The 13147-nt window shown below is 42.8% G+C and overlaps 1 protein-coding gene across 1 annotated transcript in view; it reads left to right on the forward strand.

The window, feature by feature from the left end:
• nphp4 (nephronophthisis 4) overlaps positions 1 to 13147 on the forward strand; it is a 332049-nt gene that overhangs the window by 268876 nt on the left and 50026 nt on the right. Inside the window, 3 exon segments of the mRNA XM_083769763.1 lie at positions 3808 to 3945; positions 6938 to 7167; positions 11346 to 11572. Of these exon segments, the coding sequence (XP_083625889.1) occupies positions 3808 to 3945; positions 6938 to 7167; positions 11346 to 11572 (595 nt within the window).

Here is a 13147-nt window from a genome sequence, read left to right on the forward strand (position 1 = left end):
ATTTGGTATCTGTAATGGAATGGGGTTACATGTTATTTTTTTTCGGATGTCAAGGTGGTAGTAGAAGTATGACAGTTGTCACTCCGAGCCTTCACCGAAAATGGAACTGGATCCTCAAAAGCTCCATCACCACACTGTGGCTGGTGGATCGCCGCAGGCACAAGCATGACACCAGTCACTTAAGTAAAAGTATCTATACTGCAATGTAGAACTATACTCTGTTACAAATAAAATAATTCAAAATGTAATCGAGTAAAAAGTACAAAGGTACTGGCATAAAAAATTACCTAAAGTACCAAAAGTATAAAGAGTATTTCCGATTTTCAGTACTTTTACTTCTACTCCGCTACATCTCAGAGGCAAATATTGTACTTTTACTCCACTACATACAATTATGAGAAAACTTCTGTTACTTTGCAGATTTAGATTATTATTAAGATAGAAACCATACATTTTCCACCACTGGGTGGTGGGTTCTGGCTCCCTTCCTTTCTTTTAGAGTCTACACTCAGATTTAAGGCACACAATACAGCAACTTGCCATTTTCAGAAATATTCAGATTATCTCCGTTGTGGCATGTGTCAGTGGAAGGCCAAGAGATGGAGTACAGAGGACTGCTTAACAGCTTTGTTCAGCGGTGCAAACAAAACCACCTGTCAAATTGTCAAAACCACACTGGCAAAAACAAAGGAGATGGTGGCGGATTGTTTTAGGAAGAAACACCCCCCCCCCCCCCCCCCCCCGCCCTCCCGTTTCCATCAGGGGAGAGTAATATGTGGAGGTGTGCCAGGGCTGTAAAAGTAGCTGGGCGTGCAATTGGACAATAAACTTTATGACTGGACTGACTGCAGTGTTGATTTTGGCAGCACATTTTGATTTTAGTTTTAGTCATATATAGTCTCTTGAATAGTTTTCATTTTGTTTTAGTCACATTTTAGTCTTACTGCTTACTAATATGGCTTCAGATCAATTGAGACGAAAACAAAAGGAAAAATAAATCAGGTTTTTAAGCTCTCCTGAACAGTATGACGACCGTATCAAAAAGTCGCATATTAACGTTTCTGGAGAATAGACATCATGAGCTAATGCTAACATTAGCTTTTTATTCCTCTCCATTTCGGGAGAAGGCGAAACGGAAGTGCATCGTAATAATCTAGTAGTAATCTACCCGTATCCACCTCGGCAGCGATGTGATATCACTAATGGCCACGCGGTGGCAGCAAACGTGCTAAGGCACACGCGTATGGAATGGAGCTACATATAATACTGGGTGATTCTTCAATGGTTAGTGAAAAACACCAGCCGTCAAAGGTGTTTAAAGATGAATTAATTAAGCATTATTTAACACTGAAGTCCTTCAAGATCCGGTGTTGTGGGGAGAGGCTCGCTTGCACTGTCGACAGAGGCGATTCAGACTAAACCGATCACCTCGGGGAAACTCGGGTTTAGCGGTCTATGTGTTTAAACTTTAGTCTTTGTTCGGCGCTGGAGAAGAGAGCCCTGCAATCGATCATCGTTCACAGTCCGCCACAAGCATGCCCAGAAGTGTTTACTCACCCACCGCTGGCTGCTAAGAAGGAGGGCGAGCAAATGGTTGGGGTGCTGCTGTTTTTTGTCGGAGCAGGGAATGGAGACAGAAGAGGTTTGCAAGCCAAACGGAACCTCTGGCTCGCGACTACCCGAATCTGCCAAGGGGGGCAGGTTTGAGGTAGATAGGAGCTCCATGCTGACAGCTTGGCTATTCGTACAAAGACAGTCAAAATCCTCCGTGGGAATCCCACGTGGACCCCGTCAGCGTCCATTTGGTTCCATTTTGTGCACTTTTCAGTGTTACAAATGGATGAAATTAACACTCAGGGTTTTTACTGGGTGGGAGCTCCAAGCTGACAGCTTGGCTATTCGTACAAAGACATAGAGCCGCTTATACAGTCATTTGGTGCGATTTCCATATTCAAATTTACAAGAAGGGGCTTCCAATTGAATACAGTGTGGAGAGTTAGCACGTCTTCTTTGGCATTTCGTAATGGTGTATGTTTTATTCAGGCTTGCCTGTGATGAGTGCCGCCTGATAACATGAATTAACAGCTTCCGGTAGCGCAGCAAATCTAGCATGTTTGCACTGTAAGCTGCTATACTATATCTGCTGTTCTCCACACTGACCGCTCGGCCCAAAAGTGTCTATAGCAGTGGTGGAATGAGTACTCAATTGTTTTACTTTACTTTTAGTAAAAGTATCAATACTGCAATGTAGAACTACGCCGTTACAAGTGAAAGTCCGGAATTCAAAATGCACTTGAGTAAAAGTATAAGCGTATTGGCATCAAAATGTACTTAAAGTACAAAAAGTAGAACGTAGGCTACTCATTGTGCAGAAGGTCTCATTTCAAGCTTATCAAATGTATAATTATCTTTTGAAAATAGCAGATGTATATGTATGTATAAGATGTACAGTATAGGGCTGAAGTGGTACTGTATGTATGTTTTGTAATAATAATCAACATTTACAAAGTAACTAGTAACTAAAGTTTCCAAATAAATGTAGTGGAGACAGTAAAAGTACAATATTTGCCTCTGAAATGTAGTTTCTAGTAAAAATAGAACATTTGAAATACTCAAATTTGTACTTAAGCCAAATCTAGCATGCATGTTTGCCCTGCATGTTTCCTCTCACTGACCACTCAGCCAGACAGTGTCTACAGTACAGCCAGTGGTAGCCATCAGTCAACGTGACACCTAGCATGTTGCCAGCTTGCCCGTGTCCAAACCTTTCTAATGAATAGACCTGGCCGTGTCTCGGTACATTGATTCAGACCAAAAGGCTTTAAAGTCATTGATTGACCTGAACTTTCAAATCTGGCCTGAAAGAGAGCTGCCCATAGGCCTTTAAATAAATAGATTTAGTTTCTAGTGTGAAATGGAAGGATCTGGCTTTCGATCAAACTCTGGCTTGTTAGGAGGTGCCACAGCTATAAGCTAAGTTGAAAAGCCCACATTGTCAAGGCCAGAGCATTTGAAACATGGCCACGCTGTGCTTTTGTAACAAAATTATACTTGTACAATGTTTCATGGCGAATACTTTATTCAGCTGCAGGCGTCTATGATACCTCCTTTCCACTGAAGTTAATAGAAGCATTGTTAAAGTGACACGGTGAACTTTTGAATTATATTTTCTCAGTCATGTGGACGGGTCTCTGCATTAATGTTCTCAGCTCCCCTAAAACCATCTTGTTCACCGTGTTGTAGGATGTTATAAACTCCAGTGGCAAAGCTACAGCTCCCTGTTGTATAACCTGTCCTACAGGTTCAAAGCTACACCTCCCTGTTGTATAACCTGTCCTACAGGTTCAAAGCTACACCTCCCTGTTGTATAACCTACAGGTTCAAAGCTACACCTCCCTGTTGTATAACCTGTCCTACAGGTTCAAAGCTACACCTCCCTGTTGTATAACCTACAGGTTCAAAGCTACACCTCCCTGTTGTATAACCTACAGGTTCAAAGCTACACCTCCCTGTTGTATAACCTACAGGTTCAAAGCTACACGTCCCTGTTGTATAACCTACAGATTACTTTTCAGGATCCCCCCCCCCCCCGAAATAAAAAGGAATATAGCAAAAATAGCTGATCTATAAGCTCAAAATGCGCCGCACTGCGACGCATTTTGGGCTTGTAGATCGGCTATTTTTGCTACGACAGTAATATGCAATGTGGCCCCTCTGGAGCGAGTGTGGAAATATAGTGGCCCTCCATCGTCAAAGTTGCTCACTCCTGATTTAAGTGATTCATTGGTGTGTCTCTTCTGTCTTCAGGATGCCCGATGGACCCCAAGCCGAGCGTTGGCAGAGAGCTGCCTCCACCGCGCTCCCATGTCATCACGCCTCACGCTAGCACCGTGGGCTTCAGCGGCGGCAGCCTGGCGGGCCGCAGCACTGTCCAACGACGCAACGGTAAGAACCCGCTGAGCCCATGCTGTGGTGGAAAGTACCTAATAGAGATATTCCACTTACGTATGATTCTTGATGACTGCAGTATTTCTTTTATGTATTTGATGTATTGTTGTTCTTGCTTACTGTAAGTCGCTCTGGGTTTAAAAGCGTCTGTTAAATGCACGCATGCATGCAACTCCCACCCACTCCTGGCCAGGCCCACCCAAAACTTCACTTCTGGCTTCGCTACAGCCGTGTACATGTCCATTTAAAATGTAGGCCTACAAATATTTGAGTGTGCATGCTTGCGTGTATTTTTGACTTGCCTCTGCCTTGATCAGCTCACCCAGATGTAGTGGATTTCACGATCTTGTCTGTTGGCTTCACCGCTGTACCACTCAATTTGCAACCTAATCGAGCCTGCAGAAGCGCGTGCGTGCGTGCGTGTGCACATGCGTGCGCCTGAGCATGCATGCAATTGTGTATTTAGACTGCTTACACACAATTGGAGCTGTCAGCAGCACCCTCACATAATAGCTAAAGGACGGACTCAGGGAGACAGATATAAATGCTTCTAATGATGAGATTAAGTATGGGAGCACGGCCCACAATTACTCCACAGTGTGAGGTGTGTAAACAAACCTATGAGAAACACCTCACGTTTCAGTAAAAACATTTATTACGCTGCGCTATACCATGACCGCATGTCAAATAATATCACAGACATGTCATGAGCACGTGCAAACAGAATGCTTAGTGTTATTTTACATTTTAGAGTTATTTTAAATGTAATAGAGGGGGGCACGGTGGTGCAGTCGGTATAGGACTGTCGCCTCCCAGCTAGAAGGTCCTAGGTTTGATTCTCCCTGGGGACGCTGTGGGCGCTGGGGGCGTGTTCTCTCCTCCACGTCATCAGTGCCGTACCCGAGGCGGGGTTGACGAAAGGGCCTTTCTGTGTGGAGTTTGCATGTTCTCCCCATGTCCCACAAAAAACATGCAGTAATCCTGGTCTCTAAACTACTTCCCCCTGGCCACCCGGGGCACCTGATGGAGGGGAAAGGAACGCTCCGTCTAGCCGGGGGAAACTCCCCTCTGTCAGGTGAAAAGAAGCAGCTTGGACTCCTCATGCACCGAAGGAGGCATGAGGTCAGTCCGTTACTCTCCCCATGCAGGTTGGCAGAGGGAGTGTAGGTATGCAGGATTACATTTGATTACAAAAAAATGGGTTACAAAATTGTGGGATGACAATGTAAAATAAACCAAAAAAAAGTTAAAAAAAATATCACAAAGAACAAAGAGAGTCCTCCAAACGGATGCAACAAACAGGAGCAGCTCTCACTGTTGTGCAACAACACTGCTTGCTCTTGTGTTCTACATTACATGCGGCCAATCTGTACCCAGTTTAATTAAAAAGTATATTATGACTAAAATAAAAATCTAAATTTGCTGTCAATTCAACTCCATAGCTTGCCTGGCAGTGCACTCCACTCCAGTGACAGGGCCGCCTGTGGCTGTGGAAGTATATAGTGCAGTTTACCTGGACACTATCTGCTCAGGTGATTGGCAGCGAGCCCCAGTGCTTCTCTGATAAGGAATGGAGAAATGGTGGAGAGTGTCCAGAGAGGAAGATATAGCTGTGTGTGTGTGTGTGTGTGGGGGGGGGGGGGGGGGGGGGGGGGTTGTTGGTGAGACGCTTGATGGGTGAAAGGGAGATGTATATTGTGTGTGTGTGTGTGTGTGTGTGTGTGTGTGTGTGTGCGCACGGACGCACTGTGAGTGAGCAGGGGAGAAGTTTCTCTTCTTGCTTGGCTGAACTTGTCAACTGAGGACCAACAACACAGTCCAACTCTTCTGTTGTGTGTTACTAGCCCTTACCCGTTGTGAAATACCCCCCCCCCCCTGTGGGCATGGGGGGTACTGCACTCTGGATGTGTTTTCGCATTTTTCATTCACTAATAAATTCATTATTAATTTATAATTTGTTAAATTTGAAAAGTTAAGACCTCCATATTATTATGGTCAATGCCTGTGTGAAAAGTGGGAGTGATTGGTGCAGGTAGTGAAGAGCTACGGCTGACACACATTCAGACAGACAGACAGACAGACATTGTCAGAATTATAGTATGATTATAGTATCATAATAATAATAATAATAATACTGATGATATAGTATAGTATAGTATAGTATAGTATAGTATGATGATGTTGGAAGAAGAGGGGAGAAGCTATATACTTCACACCAGAGGCCCATGTCTCTCTCTCTCTCTACCTCTAAATGCTCTCTTTTCTCTCAGTTTTGCCCACATGCCACGGTATCTCACTTCATCTATTGTTGCTTCCGTCCCGCTGAGATTATATTTGTGGCCACGTACGTTCAGAGCCATAGTGATAACACATTGTGCATCGCATGGCAACGCATCGAGTTTCTGGGGATTGGAATGTGTCTGGAGTGCTGCCTCTCATACGAGGGAAGGAACAGTAGTATTTGGACAGCAGCACTCAAAGTTTGGCATGAATGTCTGTCTGAATGAGTGTTGTACGGATTAGTGTTGATTTTGACAGCAGATATAGCTTTCTTTTTTTACTTTTAGTCTTTGTCACATTTAGTCAACTGAAATGTTTTAGTATGACATTTAGTCGACTAAATGTCATACGATTTTAGTCACAAGCGTGGCGCGTTGTGAGCTTGTAGATCAGCTATTTTCAGCATGCAACCATGAAGCATTAAATTACTTTTAGTTCTCTCTTCTCCAATAGTCCACCCTAACATTTTAGTCTAGTTTTTATTAGTCTCTCATCATATAGCTTAGTTCTTATTTAGTTTTTATTCAGCTTTCCTCAGTGAAAAAAGGTAGTCGACTGACATTTTTCGTCATAGTCAACGAAATCAACAGTGGTTTGGTTTGGATCACAAGATATTGGGGGGAAATAGTCAAAATCCCTCTGAAGAACACAGGCAATTTGCATGAGCCAAATTAATAATATTCGTGTGTGTGTGTGCGTGTGTATGCAGCGAGGAACGTGGCGCGGGCGCAGAGGCTGGTGCAGGTCGACGGCGACCTCGTGGCTCTCCTCAATGGCGGCGGGATCAAAGACGGGTCCCCCCTGGTGGCCGACGGACGTCACTCCGCGGACGAGCCCAGCGACATGCGCCGGCGCAAGCTGGAGCGCATGGCCGCCGTGCATCGGCAGGAGGCCCAGAAAGACGCGGAGGGCCAGGTCAAGACGGCGACTAGGGTCATGGTAAGGTTTTAGCCAAGCTCCTATCTCCAAAGCACAGCCGTTGCTATGTTGTCCATGCATGTGTGCCCTCTTGACTCACATTTGAAATGGACAACTAAGGCAAGTTAATCACGTCTATCCTGGTGCTCTGCATTATGAAATAATATAATGTCTTGGGAGGGAGGCCCCTTTGATGTGAAGTGTCTCTCTCGGAGCTGCCAGCTAGGCTAGCGGTGGCAGAAAGCCTGTATAGGGAACATGATGCCCCTCAGCCCCCCTCTGTGTTTGTGGCAAACCGAACAGGCAAGGTGTTCATTGTTCAACTGTACACCCCACGGGCACATCTTGTATTTGTACCCAACGGCGAGTGGCGACGAGTTGCTAAATGCAATTTTGGCTTTGGTACTGTATACACGCCGCAGCTGTGTCACATGTACTCTGTCTTTCTCTGGAGACGGGTGTTGTAGTGTAGTGTAGTGTGTTCATGGCACTTTGCAACAGCCATCTCAAGGGAGAAAGGCGCTGAAATATTCATGCCACAACTTCATGCCACGCAAAAGAATGATTTCACACTTAAAAGGTGGCAGTCACGGCGTGACATTGCTTTGTCCCAGTTAGACTGCCCTACCTTAAGTGTTATAAAATTAATTGGTGGTCGTTTATATTCGATATACGTTTTTTTCCCCCTCAATATTCCGCTCTCATAGATTATTGTAGGATTAAAATAATTAGTTAACCCATTTCGACCTGAAAACTGATTCTACAAAATGTCTTCTAAATCATGACAGTTTTCAGAAAATCAGTGGTTCTCAAACTATTTAATATCAAGGAATATTAAGGAATTATATGTAATTTCCTTCGGACCCCAATCTCAAAATATGTTGTTCCAGGGGCACCGAGTGCCGCGCTACGAGCTTGTAGATCTTGTGGATCCCGTCCAAAACGAGTTAAGACAGTGGCTGTGTCTCATTAGCAGGGAAACGTCCTACCTGGCACACCATGTCAGTGTTGATGACACAGGCCTTATCACTTTGTGTATATGACAAGTGGCGTGCACAAATAGACACTAGGTGGTGCTAGAGCACCTGCCCTTTGCCCTCTGGACAGCAATGTGCCCTTTTGAAAAAATAAATAAAATAAAGTTTGTACAGTGTACACTGTACAGTATGTGGATCATGGTGACATTGATCAATTATTGATGAAAAGCTTCTAATATATTATTTATGTCACATTATTTATATCTCACACTGTTAAGGCAACCACACTGCACAAGGTGCCCTTTTTTTTCACTTGAGCACCTGCCCCTCTAAATGTCTGTGCACGCCACTGTATATCATGTGTACCATTCTATATCTGCTGCTATTTTACAGTATATCTGCTGAAAATGTTTCTCTACTAGCATAATAAGTATGTCTCATTTCATTTCTATATTAAAATGAAAATGCCTGTTATATTCTGAATTTGACCTCGAGTCTTCTTCAGACTTTGTTTCCTTGTTTCTGTATAAACGGCATACTGCCATACTTGTAATTTGATACTCGACAGAGGAACCGTTTTCTAGGTCTGAAAAGGGGTTTAGAATTAACAGTTTTTTGGAAAAGGTTTGAACATAATGTTGTTATTGGCGGTTTATTATGTTCATAGAAACAGGTCTTAAAGCCGATATTATAATATTATGCAAATTATGTCATTTGTATTAAAATGCTGCACTGCATGGACTGCGTGAGTGTAGCCTGAAGCTCGTAGATATGTTGACACCCTTGCAGAATGGAGTATAAATTAGTCACGTGATGCACATATAGGTGTAACGGTATATGCAGTTGGCAGAGGGGATGTTAAATTTACAAGCGCAAGCAGATTGCTTATCGCCTTGAATCTTTACGTTCAATTATGTATGGCTCTCGTGTCCGTAGAGCAACGCTGGATTCAGGCTACAGTATATGCAATTATGCACCCAACATGTCGATATTGGCAACCAGACGCTCTTATTAGCCATGCGCCAAAGGCAAAAATGCATAAAGACAACCAACCGACTTCTGAAGCATTTATATAGCGCTTTTATCCAAAGTGCTTTACATAGATTGTGCATTACGTTCACCCATTCACACACCTCATGGCGGAGGAAAGAGGAAGCCATACAAGGCACTAACCTGCTCATTGGGAGTAATTAGGGGTTCAGAGTCTTGCTCAAGGACACTTCAACACTAACTCTGGGGGAGCTCGGGTTGGAACTGGGAACCTCATGGTTCCCATCCGGCTCATATAACTCTACCCCCTGGGCCACACGCGCCCCACAACATATAGCCACGTGAACAGGGTAAAATATTGTGGGGTTTGTCAAATTCATTGGTAAAAGTCTGTGGGAACCTGATTAAATTTGAAGGTGATTGCCTAGTCTGTAACAGACCTTGTTAACAGTTGAATTAATCTGACCTATCACCATTAGCGTAGATCTAAGAAAATTGGTCTTTTATAGTGCTTTTGATCTATTGTAATGACACAGTCCTAATTCGACATATTTCCTAAAAATCTACCTCTGATTCAACCTTGCAAATGAGACATTAACCTTGAAATGGCTTCTCTCCAGCTTTTCAACCAAATGTATTCTATTCTCAAAACCCAAAAACATAGACTTCAACTCCCTACACATTCATACTATCAATGGATCCTGTATCGACAGAGTCACTGAATATAAATATCTGGGTATTTTGAAGCTGTCTTTATGTCAGTTTTGGATTACGATGATGTAATCTATAGAAATGCTGCCATTACCACTCTTCTACCCCTAGACACAGTTTATCACTCAGCACTTAGATGTATCACTGGTGAAAGCTACAGCACTCACCATTGTACCCTCTATGACAGGGTAGGTTGGTCTTCCCTCTCTGAGAGGAGATCCAGGCACTGGCACCAGTTTATTTATTTAAATACCCCCCACAGAGGCTGAAATTCACACAAATTAAAAATGTCTGGACAATTTTGATTTTTTTTTAACCTAAGACTTTTGACCTTCACCCTAATAAAAGTAGGTAAAATAATTGTAATATATGTTTTTTTGTGATCATTAGAATGTCTAGAACATGTTTTATTCATTATTGTGAAAGATATCCCCCAAATGTAAATGATTAATTTATTAATGTATTATATAATTATTATATAATTATTATAAGTTTTTCATCAAACTTTATTTTTATTTATTTTTTAACATATTTTTTAGTCTTAGTCATAGTAGTACAAAGTAGTAGTAAGGTTGAAATCTATTTTTTGCAAGTAGAAATTAATGCAGGTCTTAGAGGGTTAAAGCTATTGGTGGGAAAGAAATATTCGTCAGACCCGTTCAAGTGAATGGCTTACACTAGAGGTCCCATCTGTGCAGTCTGAACTGGGAAAATCTGCTTTCTGCTTTGATGCCCCTTCTTCATGGAACACTCAAACACTGAAAATTGGTACCCCAATATCCTATGGACAATTTAATAACCTGCTTTTGAATCTCCCTACCTCAATATGTAACTGTTTTTAACTTATGTTTTGTTTCACGGTTTGTGTATTTTGTCTTTATGCCTTATTTGTTGATTTGTTTTGTGTTTTATATCTGTCTCAATTGTTTTTATATATGTGATCTCGTCAGCATTGCAAATGAGGGGGAACCTCAATGCTCTTTTTGAGAATAAATAAAGGTTCCATCAATTTCATTACGTAGCCTATGTGTTTCCTAGTGAAACAGCGTCTGGGTGTGTCTCTTTCACTAGGGATTCACTGACTGAATCCAGTCCCATCCCCTCAGGCTATGGGATGCAAACTCCTGCAGGCAATCGCGCTGAGTCGCACACTGCAACAAGATTCATATTTTTTTTAGAAACTAATAAATAATGTATAAAACAATATTAGCTCTCATTGTGTTTGAACATTGTATTAACAGTTTGCAGATTGGTTTATGGGGTACAGTTCAAGGAAAGTACTAATTCTGAGGACTTGTTTACATAATGGTCTTCCATTTTCAATTAATCAAAACATTTAAAGACATACAAATATAGCTACACTTCTATGCAAAAATAAATTATCATATACCAGTACACGGTTAGAAAAAAAAAGAAAGTGTGTACAGTATAGAAATAGAGGGGGGGGGGGGGGCTTTTTTACAGGGAGTTCAGAAAGCACCTCTTTTCAACCCCCAAATGTCCTTCTCCATCTTGGTTCAGACTCGGCGGGAAGAGCGAGCCCGGCTGGACAGGGACCTGCGCGTCATCGAGGCCTACCAGGACCGCAGCAAGATGGAGGGCATCGCCAACATGCTGAGCCAGGCGATCACCACCCAGCATGTGCTCTACGCCAGCCTGGGCATCGCCGAGTACATGGAGTTTGTGCTCAAGAACCCCTTCAATGTTCCACAGACCATCCGGATCCACAGTGAAGACCCCGAACTCAGGTATAGCGCAGTGCTGCATGCAGTGTGTGTGTCGAACCTAGGTGTTCTTAGCCTGGGCACCATTTCATTTCGGTATATGATCCGGGCTGGAGCCGGATGATATGCTTACGTCATGTTGTAGGCAATGGTTTGCCTACAACAAACAGGAAGAACAGGCGGCGACAACTTCCTTTTCCCTCTCAATAAAAGCTCTCGCTTACGAGAGCTTTTATTGAGAGGGAAAAGGAAGTTGCCGCCGCCTGTTCACCTGTCTGGCGACGACTACAAAACAATACTACAACATGACGTAACCACATCATCCGGCCCCAGCCCGGATCATACAGACTTTTGAAACAGAGACCAGGCTTTCCTCCGAGGCGGTGGAAAGCCTGGTGATGTGAGGTTAAGGTGTTCTGCATGGGAAATCATGCCTCTGGCCAAGGGAGACATTAGGCTTCTGGGATACAGTGTGCAGTGTATCCCACTGCCTCTCGACCACAAGTGGTAAATGGCTTGCGCAGGGCCGGAATTGGGAAGATTACTACTCAAGTACTTCCTTTTACACCGCTCGCAGTCCTGCCTTACTGCTCCATTGTAAGAAAAGGCTAATGTTGGCATTAGCTCACACTAGCTATCTTTCTCGAGTTTATATTTCAATCGCGATGCGATGAAAAATCTGAAATCGGATCCGAACCTCTGATGTCTGATCGGCACAACGGACAGCAACGTAGTCTCCTTTTTCTTTCATGTGTGCTTCATTTAATATTTATCATTCAAATAGATTTCATTTGGGAAGTTTCAGTTCTCTTGGCAACTACACTTTTAGTGCTGTGTTAATTCATGCGTCTCACATGAGATCGAGACGGAGATAATTTAGCTCGCTGCAGCAGTCCTGCATCGGTTCTCCTTGAACTGCATACTGTACGTGTGGCATGCTACTGAAACAATTAGTGCCATTAAACCACTTAAGCTTTGTTTAAAATGGGAAATATCTACAGTGTGAATGGTCTGTCTCTGTTGTCACTTCTAATGTAACAGGAATGGTCCAGTGTCATTTATAATGTAACTAATGGTCCAGTGTAATTCATAATGTCACTAGCATGGTCCAGTGTCATTTATAATGCCACTAATAATAATAATAATAATAATAAACTTTATTTATATAGCACCTTTCATACATAAATGTAGCTCAAAGTGCTTTACAGGGCAGAAAAGATAATAAAAACAAAAGCAAAACAAAACAGCATTAAAACAGGCATGCAGTTAAAATACAATAGCGCAGTGTCAAATCAGGAGAAGGCAGTGGTACAAAGATAAGAACAGATAAAGCAAGGCAACGACATTAAAAGAAACAAGCAGTAATAAAATACAGTGAGAACATGAATAATAAAAAATAAATAAAAGATCACTTAAAAGCAATGTTGTAGAGGTGGGTCTTGAGCTGAGCTTTAAAAATGTCTACAGAGGCTGCCTGACGAAGGTACAATGGGAGCTTGTTCCATGCCGACGGCCCGTAGAAGCAAAAAGCTGCTTCCCCGTATTTTTTAGTTGCCATTTTTTTAGGCAAAGCGAGCAGGCCAGCAGTGGAAGACCTTA

The sequence above is a fragment of the Protomyctophum parallelum genome (assembly GCF_964188405.1).
Source record: "Protomyctophum parallelum genome assembly, chromosome: 7".
Lineage (NCBI taxonomy): Eukaryota > Metazoa > Chordata > Actinopteri > Myctophiformes > Myctophidae > Protomyctophum > Protomyctophum parallelum.